Source organism: Tinamus guttatus, unplaced genomic scaffold, assembly GCF_059628265.1.
Source record: "Tinamus guttatus ecotype Peru unplaced genomic scaffold, ASM5962826v1 Tinamus_guttatus_pri_ptg000226l, whole genome shotgun sequence".
Lineage (NCBI taxonomy): Eukaryota > Metazoa > Chordata > Aves > Tinamiformes > Tinamidae > Tinamus > Tinamus guttatus.
The window spans coordinates 3,024,653-3,036,705 of NW_028288760.1; the positions used below are offsets into that span (position 1 = coordinate 3,024,653).

Genomic DNA, 12,053 nt, shown 5'->3' on the forward strand with positions numbered 1-12,053 from the left:
ATGCTGTTGGAGGACAGAGATGCTTTTATTCCTGCTTGCTTGTCTCTATTATGTGTATGTACCTTAGGTACCTTCAGGGAATGTTAGAGCCAAGAGTGAATATAGCCTTTGGAATTGCAAAACTTCAGTGTATTTGTGGGGAACAAACTTAAAATTCATAAATGGGAGAATTTCACAGGAATCATCCAAACAAGGAACTGAAGCAGCATTGGATGATGGGGCCAGTTTTGGGGCATTTTGCACTGGTGGTAGCAGGTTGTTGCGTTTGCAGATCAGGAGTTCAGTGTGAGCAATCCTGGGATAAGGAGCTTCCAAGCCCAGCTCCTTGGGAGCTGTGCAGAGCCAGAAGCTCCGGGCTGTGCTCAGCTCTGCGAGCAGAGCTTGCCCTCTGCTGCCTGCAGGACAAACTGCTCCTTCCCAGGAACATTAAATGCTGGGATGAAAATTGGGAGTTCTGAGGAACTGGAATGGCTACCCCAAGTTTCAAATGTTCAAACCTAAAACTTGTGACATTTAAAGTGACTCCAGCACAGGTGTGGTTGCCTCTACCTTTTCTGGGCCCTCAGTTTGCACTGGCATCTTCTCAGGGTTTTCTTTGCAATCACAAAGGCTGGAAACCCTTTTTGTTTCATTTCCCCTTAAACAGAAGCTGATTTTTCAGAGCTCAGTCCTGCTCCTCTGAGGCCACCAGGCCCTGGGACATTGCCAGGATGCCCTGCAGGGATGTGAGGGCTGGTCAGGAGAGCCCCTGGCTCCTTGCCACTCAGGGCAAGTTGTGACTGGCCCTTGGGCTCCTCCTGGAGCTGTTTGTTCTCTCCAGAGTTTACATCTACCTCTCCTGGGCACTTGTTTCTGTTGCTCTGTGCAGAGAGACCAAACAAAGGTGCTGGGCTGGGACCTGGTGCTGGCAGCGGGGATGGAGGAAGAGCAAGATGCTCCATGCTGAGCGCTCCTTTGGAAGAGGCTTCTGTGGCTGATCACCCTTTAAATCCCTGATACTCTCCAAGTCCCCTCTCTAAATGCTTCCTTAGGTGTTTTTTGTTCAGGTCTTTAAGGAGGAGTTTGCTCCCTCCATGGAGGAGGCTGCTAAAGGTAAGGGGTGAAGGGATGGGATGTGGGAGGGAGCTGCTGCTTTGCCTATTGGGACACACAGTGGTTGTCTGGAGCAGGACATTCACCCTGGTGCCACCTCCCTGTCTCTCTCTGGGGATCTCTCACACTTCTGAGAAATTTAATTTCAGCTGTTTCAGTAGGAAATGCTTCCTGAGAACCCTTCTGCAGTCTGAAGTTATCTGCAAGACTGAATTTCTTTGGAAGTGGGCAATATGTATTAGGAGTTTCTCAGACTAATGCATTGCTCTCTTCTGCAAGCAGACATGTGATAAAGAAGCTATTCTCACTCTCACAACAGTCTTGGCACTACCAAATAGGACTGAAATGGCAAAAAACAGCTCAGTCTTTTAAACACATACAAAACTGGCAGGTACTGCAAAGGGAGATTTTGCTGAATAAGCATCGGCTCCAACAGAATTAAACACACAGAAAAGGGTGCTAGCTAAAAGCAGCTCTCTGGGAGCAATTCTGCACTGCAGTCTGGTCTGGGCACAAGAGGAAGCTGTTACAGTGACAAGGAGCTGTGAGAAATTGCTCAAGAGCCTCTTTTATCTCTGTTCTCCCCAGATGTGGCCCTGGCTTGGAAGAGTCTTCAGGAAGCCAAAGCGGTGGTAAGTGCAGTGCAGGAGTCCTGGCTGCCACACACCTCTGCACACCACGATAATGTGATTGAAAATGGATAAAAACATCACCTAGCTCATTCTCTTTTCTTTTTGCAGTGAATGTGCAGTATCTTTAATCATTCTCTAAATGTCAAAAGGGGAGTAAGGGAGATGGCAAGGATGACCGAGTTTTGCAAAACTCTGCAAAATGGATGACAAGGTCCATTTAAAGGTCCTATTTGTGTCCTGTTTGTGGTTAAGCCCAGGATGGAATAATGACTGGAGCTGGGGCACCTGCTGAGTCCAGCTGCCCTGTTGAACCCTTAGCAGGGGCTGTTTGCAGCTGCAATAATGATGGTGCAAATACTGCAGTGAATTAGCAAGAATATTTCCATTTAGCCTTAATTGTGCAGTCAAGGTCTGTCATTTATATTCACTATTGCCTGCAATTACTCCCAGCTTTTACCATTTAAAAATAAAGGGCCTGATAAAGCCTTGTGGCACATATATAGGGGAAAAGCATAAATAGTGTCAGAGCTGATTTCATCTGTTACCTTCTGTCTCCTACATTCCTTGCAACTGTAGGAAATGCCAGGTGGGGCAGGCTCAGGCATGCCAGTATTTACAGAGTAGCTAGGAGTACAACATTAATCAGAGAAGCTGTGTATGCCAGCAAAAAGCTTCTGTAGAGAGAAAAAAGCATATGTCTTCCTTCAAAATAAAAATCTGTCTCTTTACAGCTACAGAGAATTGAAAACAAACTTGATCATCAAATGTGGAGCTGTGCCCAGACCCAGGCAGCCAGAAGAAAGCTCTGGGATGAGGAAAGCTTTGGTGAGTTGTGAGTTATCTGCTTTGTTTCTGGAGGGGACAAAAGGTGACAGGAAGTGGCGAGCAGTTCTGTGGTTCAAGAAAGTGTTTTCATCAGATGGCTCTTAATATTTCCAGTGGGGTTTCACAAAGCACAAGAAGTTGCACCTTGCTGCAGAGATCCCAAATATTCCACCTGCCCGTTTGGATAGCATGGAGACAGGGTAGTGACATGCTGAATTATTTACAGCAACCTTTACTGCCAAAACTCCCTTTTCCCCACCAGGACTGCAGTGTGGGCAAGGCCAGTCCCAATGTACTTTGTCACTTCTGAGTAAAACCTGCCGTGGGGTGCCCAAAGGGTCTGATCTGGAGGGGAATGGTCCCCAGTAAAATAGATACTGTTAATGATTTTTTTAAGGAAACTCTGACTGTCATTGACAATTTTGTCACATTGTAGATGAGAGAAATGGAGATGAAACAGCTTGGGATGAGAAGAGCAGTGCAACTCCTCCATGTTGCAGGTAAATATAAAGTCACCAAATCATTTCCCCTTTGGAAATGCTAACAGGCCATTGCCTTGATGTTAACCCTCTGTTATCCCTCTGCCTTCACCCACACTTGCAGCTGCTCTTAGCAGAGCTGGTTTCCTTTGGCCCTTTCCCAATATTATTGCCCTTTGCCAGACTCCTGGTATTTGGCAACCTGCTGCTCCGATGGGATCATAGAATCACAGCATTGTCAAGGTTGGAAGGGACCTCTAGAGATCATCCAGTCCAATCCCCCTGCACACGCAGGGTCACCTAGAGCACGTGGCACAGGACTGCGTCCAAGCGGGTTTGAAGATCTCCAGAGAAGGAGACTCCACAACCTCTCTGGGCAGCCTGTTCCAGGGCTCTGGCACCCTCACTGTTTAAAAAAAAAAAAAAAAAAAAAAACTTCTCCTTAAGTTCATGTGGAACTTTTGGTGCTTCAGTTTGTGGCCATTACCTCTAGATCATGCTGGGGGCATGGGCAGAGCATCTTCCCCAACAACTTGCTGCTTAGCGCGGTCTAATGAGCGAGTGGGTAACGAGCCCCCCTGCTCAGCCCTGTTCCCCTCTCCACATGGCAGCCCTGCCGTGCTGCATCCCACTTCCTTGCAGCACTGTTTCTCCAGGAGCACCACTGTGAGCTCCGGCTCTCCCTGCTCGCTGCTGTTTGGTCCTGGGGATGCGCGTGCCCCGGTGCCGCTTCCCGCAGCAGCCGCGTGGCTGGAGGAGACGCACACGGGATCCCCCCTGCGGAGGCTGGAGCAGCTCAGGGAGAGGATCCGGGCACAGAGGCTATGCCGGCAAGGAGCAGCTCTGGAGCAGAAGTGTCCTGGTCCCAAGGAGCCTCGGCGGAAGCGAGCGGTGTTCCGGGTGGCTTCTGCTCCAGCCTGCACAGGTTAGTAGCAGAGCAGCATCCCTGGAGCAAGGTGGACACGGGGCATTGGCTCACGGTCCTTTGGCACAGTGGGATAACTAAAGGCACAGCTCCCACTTTGGTGCCCGGTGCTTCGTGGAGCTTTTTCGAGGGCTCTGCCTGCACTAAGATGTCCTGGTTGGTGCAGGCAGCACTTTCCAGCACTCCTAGAGATGCTGCCCCAGTCCTGCTGAGCCTCTTTGAACACTCTCTGGAGGACAGCTAATTTATCTTGTTTAACCCAGGTTAATCTAGCATGCTGGGTTAGGGAGCTATTGCACAGGCAGTTACCCCTGCAGAACGGAGGCAGCCTCTGAGGCTGAAGATTAACAGCTCTGGGCACTCTGTTTGGAGGCAGTTTGCTTGGTTTGCCTGGCCATGCTCTACACTTGTGTGCACAGGACCCAGTGCATCATTCATGGCCCTGGCAGGCCAGCAAGGTGCCCACAGCTGGGCTTGCTGCCTGTGGCTATTTGCTGTGCTCTTGCCTGCAGTCCAGGCCTGCCAGGGGCTTAAAAATCACCTAAAATAAAAATGAACCATTTGTCCTTGGTGGAAAGAAGTCTGTCACCTACTCAGTGTGGCATTCTCTAGTGAATTAGGAGAGCCACCAAAAGGGAAGGATTTCCTGACCTGCAAAATAGGGACCAGGTGAAAGGAATGAAGCCCAGGTGGATTATCCCTGACCTTGCTGCACATGCAGCAGCAGCAGGAGTCCTGCTTGCTAGTTCAGTTTTCATTGAACTGTATCTCTAAGTGCAAGATTGAATTATGGAAGTAACTTTGCCTGTCTCAGTGCTGTCATTTTTGCATTAAAAATGGCTACATTCAAATTTTGTAGGGAACAAGGCAAAAAGCAGTAGTGCTACAGGTGCAGATCTTGTATTTTATGCTGTCAAAGGTACTAGATGTAACTTCTGAGGGACAGAGAGAGAAAATCTAACCTGATACTGTGCAGATGAAATTAAGTACAGCAACATCATGTGCTCTGTTACTCAAGTACTATTTAAAATGCATGAAATATGCAATAATTCCCTTCTCCCTCCTTTTTTTTTTTTTGAGTGGATTGTTTGAAAAATGGCTTGATCTTCCTCTGCAGGTGGGTCATAATAAGACCATGGCACCCAAAACATTCATCATTGTAACTGCCAGTGTCAGGGTGTCTTTATTGGCTATTAGTTTCTGTCAGCAAAAGAGCTGAGGCTGAGATGAATGACGGGGCAGGGGTCGGAGCCCGAGCACTCGGGAATGTGATGAATTAGAAATTTGCTGTAGTTAACAAAAAATTAAGTCACAAGAGCTATAAAATATTCATCTGTTCATAGGTAGGAAAAAAAACAGGGGAATGTTTAAATCAAGACTCCCTTCTAGCAAGTGTTTTCTGCAGAAATTCAGGCAGTTCTTGAACTTGAGGTAATGTTTGTGATCTTGGTGTGATACTTGCTGTAGTTAGTCAAAAGTGGGTAGATTTAAAAAAAAAAAAAAAAGCGCTTTACCTGAGATGAGAGTTGAAGTTAGATGTACATATTAATTTGGCATTCAGAGAAACTAAGAAAACATGAGAAAAATGTGCCCCCCTGCCTTTTTATTACTACTAAAGGAACACAAAATACAGCAAGGTTTTTTATTAAAAGCACTGATGTGTCTTGGTCATCCTGAGCCCAGCTGATTTTGGCTCTGAGTTGTGCTGTTCTACACCAAATGGTGTAGATGTGGGGAACCCTTGCTAAGTACTGAGAAGTATCTTTGGGCTGAGGGTAATATCTACTAAGATGTAAAATCTTCTCTAAAACAAAGCTGAAATGTTTTCTTTGGGGAAAATCTGAAGGGAAAATTTTCCATGGAAAAAACTTTAGCCACTGTCTGCTGAAGTGCTTGCTATAAATTCATAATTATGCCAGTATAAGTATTGGCATGCTATGAATGCAGTCTGAAATTATGAAGTAAAACAGTGATAAATGTTGTCTATTATGTGACACCACATATTAAGGAAAAATTTGTTTGTGTGGCATGCTGCATCAGTTATTTTTGCATTATACATGGTCCCTTGTCTTGTGTCATTCATTGATTCTTGTGCACTGCATCCTGCTGATTCTCACCAGTTTAAAAATGAATTAGTTTGAGTTTGAAGTCATTGCAAAGGAGATCAGATTGTTACCTTTCTCCTCAAATCTCCTCACATCTTGAGTGTGACTTCTGAAAAATCACAAATAAGAAGATTTATAATAGAGCTAAACATTTTCTTTCAAAGAATTTGTGAAGTTATAATAATTCAATACAAATCCTCTGTTTCAGGTATGAAATTCTCTGGAGTTTCTGCATGGAGAGAAGGTCAGAAGCTGGCTAGAAAGGTGCTTGGTCGTCCACCCCCTAAATTTGTAGCACTGAAGAGAACAGGTGAAGAGCACATCCCTGCAAACACCTTGGGTAGAGTCTCTTACTGATACATTAGTTATTTTTTGGCACACAAACCAAAAACGAGGCTCACCCCTGATTAAACTAGCTGAAGCATGGTTTAAAGATCCTTCTGAGCAACTCTCAGAATAATCATGCAATAATTCACTTGTGAGGCTAACCGCTGACCAGAGCAGTTACTGAATCTGTTGTCCATGGTCAGTTGGTGCAAGGAGTCCACCATGGCTAGTGACACTGCAAATGCCATGTGTCCTTAAATCAGCTTTGCTGGGGTGGTGGCACAGGGCACCTCTCCCTGCACACAGCAGTGTTGGACAGATCAACATCCCCTCAATGCACCCCTGTACTAGCATGCTCAGCAAATGCATTAGCCTGGGCTACATGGGCAAATAGTCCCTGGACTATAGGCCCTACCTATAGTAGGTCTTGAGATGTACATGAGAAAGGTGGGAATAGATATACCACCGAAGTAGTAATACCTCTCGTTTCAAAATGCTTTTCATAGAGCATGGGGGAAGATCTGCAGCAATGCCAGCAATGAAACAGATCCCCAGGGAAAGGGGAAGTGAAAGTATAGGGAAAAGCCCTGTCTTCAAAAGCTGCATGGTACCCACCAGTGAACATGCTGAAAAGGATGGAAATACCCCAGACCAGGCTGAGAAACAAATACTGAGGAACCTACATTTGCAAAGCAAACATGATGAGCACGGAAATACCAAGCTCCCCAAAGATACTGCAAAAGGAAAGGCAGAAGATCTGCAGCATCATCTAGGGATTGATTCTGCTTCAGCTGGAGTTGAGAGCGTGAATCCTTCTGCCTTCAGTGGGGAAAGGACAAGATCCTCATTAACAAAAGCTGAACCTGAGTATGGCAACTGCCACAGAGGAAAAAACACTACTCGAAGGTGGAAAGACTCAAGGAGTCTGGCACAGAAGGAGTCTGAAAAGGAAAACCTTAATCACCCTTCAAAGAGGAGGGCAAACCTGAAAAAACCTCACCCCTACAGCCCTGAAATCATTAGGGAATATATGTACCAAAAGAATATAGAAAGGAAGAAAAAAAGCCTGGAAGAGAAGAAGTCTTTGGAGAAGGCAATGGAGATGAGAAATAAGAGGTTGCAGGAAGTATACAGGAAACAGAAAGAAGCTTTTAGAAGGAAAACATGTTCTGGTCAGACTCTGAAGTTCATCAAGGAGGCAGCTTCTGCAGAAGGAAGTCCCCAGGGTGAACCTGAGCAGGTAAGTTGTAAAGGGTGGACAGGCAGAAAATCCCTTGCTCCTGGTCACTGCAGGGCAGGGGATGAAACACTTCATGCAAATGCTTTGAAGTGTCAGGGGGAGAGAACTTTATCTGGAAAAATGGAGCAATTAACTTCTAATTATGGCAAGAGCTGCTGGGCTCATTAGTGAGGCTACAACCCTTGCCTTCAGGGTCAAAAGTCTGGAAATCTTTATTGCTTCAGCTAAAATAAGTTTTGATGCGTGGGATTTTCTGATTATGTGGATTGATTATGAAGTGGAACAAAAGCCAAATGCTCGTTACCTAGTTATTTAGCACTTAACTAATGGTCACTTTTGTTTCAGAAGCAGCCTGACAGTGGGACCCTGGAGAGGAGTTTTATGGCCCGGGGGCATAAAACATCCCATACTCTAAGCAAAGAGCCCAGGAGCAGGTACTGGGGCATGAAAAGCATCCTAGAGAGCCCCTTAAAGCACATGGGAAACTTTTTATAGGGTTCTGTTGCAAATTGTAATAAATAGAGCAACTGCTTCAGCGAATCTACCCAGTCCTACCATTCCTCAACTTAAAATCAGCCTCACTATTATAACCAAGTCCATAGTGGTCACTGGACAATAGTGTGAGCCAGCACTCCTGGGTTTCAGGATATGCAATTAGTTTTTCCTTTTCCTGCCAATACATTAAATCACCTGCATGTGCCTTACCTAATCTGTATGCACTTGTTCCCCATCCCACTAAATGAATGGTGACAGTTCTCACTGGGAGACTCCAAGACTGTCACCATGTCTCAGTAAGGTTAAAGACTGAAAACTTCCAGGAAGAGGGAAGCCAAAGACCAGGAAAAATACCAGTTGTTCCTTAGAAATAGCTGGTTTCTGTAATGCACATCCCAGTTTAATAATCTCTGAAGTGTGGAAGGAGACTGACCCTCTGGCTTGCCAGGTTGAGACACACATTTCAGCCTATTTTTATGCTTTTTGTTTCTAAATGATTATTCCTTGCCAGCTTCTGGCAAGTTTCTGGTTCTTCTCCTTATTTGTCAGCACTCCATGCTCCAGCCTCATTCTCGTATTTGGCAAATGCAAGCACAGACAGGGAGATCTTTCTTTTCCTTCTGTGAAGTACCAAGATCTTTATAACCAGACATTTCTCTTTTTTACTTAAACAGGGATCTGTGTATAGAAACAGTTCAACCACCTCCAAAGAGAGAGGTTTTAGCCTATCCAGCAGCAGGGGAATCCGAACGCTGGTTTCTCAGCTCTCTGAAATGTGAGGACTTGTGGGATGGCTCTCGCCTGGCTCCATATACCCCTCCACTGAGCATCTCCCTTCCCTGGCAGGATGCAGGACCTGGCTCCAAGAACTTGCTTTTTGGTGTTTCTCCATATAGAAGCAAACAGGATCGAGTCAAAGCCATACATAGGTTGTCCCTGGAACTTGCAGAAAAGGTCGAGTTGGCAACTGGGCGGATGAATGCAGCAAGCAGGGCCTGGGACTCTGCCAACAAAATATCAACACAGACAACTTTGGACCTTTTCAAAGGATCGTCTCACTTGGAGCCTGAGGCATCCACAGATGAGCAAGATAGGACAATGACACTACAAATGCTTCTGGAAGCCCCAGATCCTGGCAAGTTACATGCATCATCAGGTAGGGAATTTCATGGACTGGGCAAGACTAGTCTTGCTTGTAGCCCTGAGGGAGCAACTGTCCACGACAGACATAAAACCACACACACCTCTTCATCTGGTGGTGGTGTTGTAAGCAAAGAATTACCATGGATCATCTGCAGTGCAAGACAGAGGCATTTAGACACTGGGGAAGACCTGAGCAGCACATCGAAAGGTAGGTCATGCCAACAAGATGCAACGGGGATGTTCTGATAATGCAGTGTGAGAGCTGCTAAGCTACAGTGTTGGAGCCCCAATTCCTCTTGGCTAATGTAAGTAATGTTAAGTGCCTTGGCAAAGCTCTAGCAAGCGGCTCCTAGGATCTAAACCACTCTGTGGAGGTGGTTGAAGGAGCCCCGAGGGTTTGTCCAGCTCACAGATGGGGTCTGGAGAACAGTCCTGGGCAGCACAGGCAGCCTGGGGGCCCTCAGAGCTGCCATGAGGAGCTCCAGTCCATGTGTTAGGTCCAGTTTTCAAATTGACAGAGAAAGAGGCAAACACCATCAATATATTGTGCTTTTTAATAAAAGGAGAAAGATAATAAGTATTACCAGCTAGCTGGGGTCCGGGCTTTCCCATGCAGGGGTCACACCACGGACCCTGACCACTTCGGGCATCCCTCTTTTATACCGTTCTTACCCAAGAGTGTTCCCCCTCCCGTTTTCCTGTTTTGCATTCTTCTTAATGTTATCTATTTTGCTGAATTAAAACATCTGGATAAGCAGCCCTTCTATCCTCCTGATTGAGGGCAGGGCACCCTAACCCCGCCACCTATCAAGGGTCCAGTCCTTGCCATGAGCAGGGCATCCTGACCTTGCCATCTACCAAGGATGGTCAGGACATCCAGACTCCGCCAGTTGTCATGGGTCCTTGTGCTCTAAGACTCAGCTTATTCTACATTAGCTATTTAACCCCTACACATGCACTGTATGAGCACGAAACTCTGGCCAGTCTCCTCACTTCAGGTTGAAGTGCTGGCAATGAGTGACTGCTCTGAGTGTTTGGTTAGCACTGGAAGGTCAGCCTCTGTGAGAGGCTGTGACACTGGGAAACTTGAATAATGATCTAATGGGCTGCTTTTCCCCTTATTGTACTTGTGAAGCTATACCTGCAAACTGTATCTGCAGCTTTGTCACTGCTTTTGGACACTTCACCTTCTGGTGCTTGGGTTTTTCCAGCTGAAAGAGGAATGAAAAGCCTAATGCCAAGTACTTAGAAACCTGTGAGTGTTAAGAGCTATATGAAAGCTAAGTGCTCACACATAAATAAGCAGATGCCAAATCTTGGACCATTTCATTTCTATGAAGAGCATATTCAAGAGTTTCATTTGTCTTTCTAAAAGGTTTTCTGGTGACTAAAGGCTCTGAGGTGGACACAAGCCTACTGCATGGAAAGCCGATAAGCAGCCCGGCCTCTCCATCTTGCGACCTCCTTGGGGGAAGGTAAACAAACCTGGATATATTATACTGTGCTCAATGCGCCCCATGCACGTGGTTCAAATGAATTTCAGCCTGGAGCCAGGCAGCTCTTTATCCTGCACCCAGAGAGTTGCAAAGTAGGCAGATTTGGACACAAGATATACTGAAAGGGGGAAGTGCCTACTTGCAGAGAGCTGGGAGATCAATAGGAAAGTTTCAGGTTTTTTTTTTTTTTTTTTCCTTTGAGTGATGGATCTACTCTAGGGAAGTTTTGCCCTGGGTTCAACCTGCCAGCTTTGTTGAGCAGACAGGAGCCGACTAGAAACTGAAGGGAAAAGCGGCTCGAGTAGAGGCTGCGGCAGCCCAGGCGCTGCCGGGGGGAGGACCCAATTTTTCCCAAATCGGGAAAACGGCGACAGCGGCCGCGGAGCGGCGGCGCCGCGGGCGGCCGCCAGGTGGCGCCGCAGGGCGCGCGCGCAGCGCTGCCCCCCCCCCGTCTCCCCCCAGGAGGGGCAATTGATAAATCTCCTTTTTCCCGGGGATTAGGGAGATTTAATCAGCCGAATACTATAAATTCATTTAGAGTAATTGTTTTCAGTCTCTTTGTGCCAAGAGCGGGTTGGCATTCCGCTTGCTGCAGTGCTACAGGCTGTGTGTAGGTGTAGCAGCGCCCCCGCACAGCCCTTGGGTTTGGTGAAGTGGGCACAGGGCAGAGCAGGGTCATTAGGAAATTTTTTTGAAAAAGGATGTCTAGAAAAAAAGGTTTAATGTAGGTTGTTTTCAGTCAGCCCATGTTAATTAAATGTTGAATATACCTGGCAGTAAATAGTAAATACTTTGCTCTAAACCTGTATCTTTAAGAGCAAAGGTGTATTTGTATAACTGCTCCTAGACTGGTCATCTCTTACAAAGAACTGTGAAGAGACCCGAGAGCTTAAAGGCAATAGCTGAGCCCAGATCAAACTGTACCACTATCCAGCCACCAGAGAATGGCAAAGCCATGGACTTCCAGCACAGACTGCACATCTCTCTGCAGGAAGGGCTTCCCTTAGGGAGTAAATCCTCCAATCCTTGGAGATTAAGCATGACCTGGAGAGGCATTACTGAGGAATGGCCGTATGTGCAACACAGGCCACAGTGAAGGCACCACCATGTCCCTAAAGTCCACTTCAGGGAGAAGGATGGGGCATTTTGGTGGCTCCTTCCCTGCCTTAGAAGGGGATGGCCAGATCTGTTCTAGGAGGCAATTGCAGTGCTGGGACCAAACTGGCTGGGGCAGCTTATCCATCCTGGCATGCTGCTGCTCAGGTGAGAGAAGGGAGGAGGAACTAACCTAGAA

General features: G+C 46.6%; 1 protein-coding gene across 1 annotated transcript in view; it reads left to right on the top strand.

Moving 5' to 3' along the window:
- Positions 1-1,073: 1,073 nt before the first annotated feature.
- The window catches only part of CCDC187 (coiled-coil domain containing 187), a 31,650-nt gene continuing 20,670 nt past the window's right edge, over positions 1,074-12,053 (top strand). Inside the window, exons 1-10 of the mRNA XM_088525446.1 lie at positions 1,074-1,092; positions 1,681-1,724; positions 2,456-2,549; positions 2,986-3,027; positions 3,768-3,953; positions 6,267-6,398; positions 6,892-7,625; positions 7,971-8,059; positions 8,795-9,471; positions 10,639-10,738. Of these exons, the coding sequence (XP_088381572.1) occupies positions 1,074-1,092; positions 1,681-1,724; positions 2,456-2,549; positions 2,986-3,027; positions 3,768-3,953; positions 6,267-6,398; positions 6,892-7,625; positions 7,971-8,059; positions 8,795-9,471; positions 10,639-10,738 (2,117 nt within the window). The remainder of the gene's footprint in view (positions 1,093-1,680; positions 1,725-2,455; positions 2,550-2,985; positions 3,028-3,767; positions 3,954-6,266; positions 6,399-6,891; positions 7,626-7,970; positions 8,060-8,794; positions 9,472-10,638; positions 10,739-12,053) is intronic.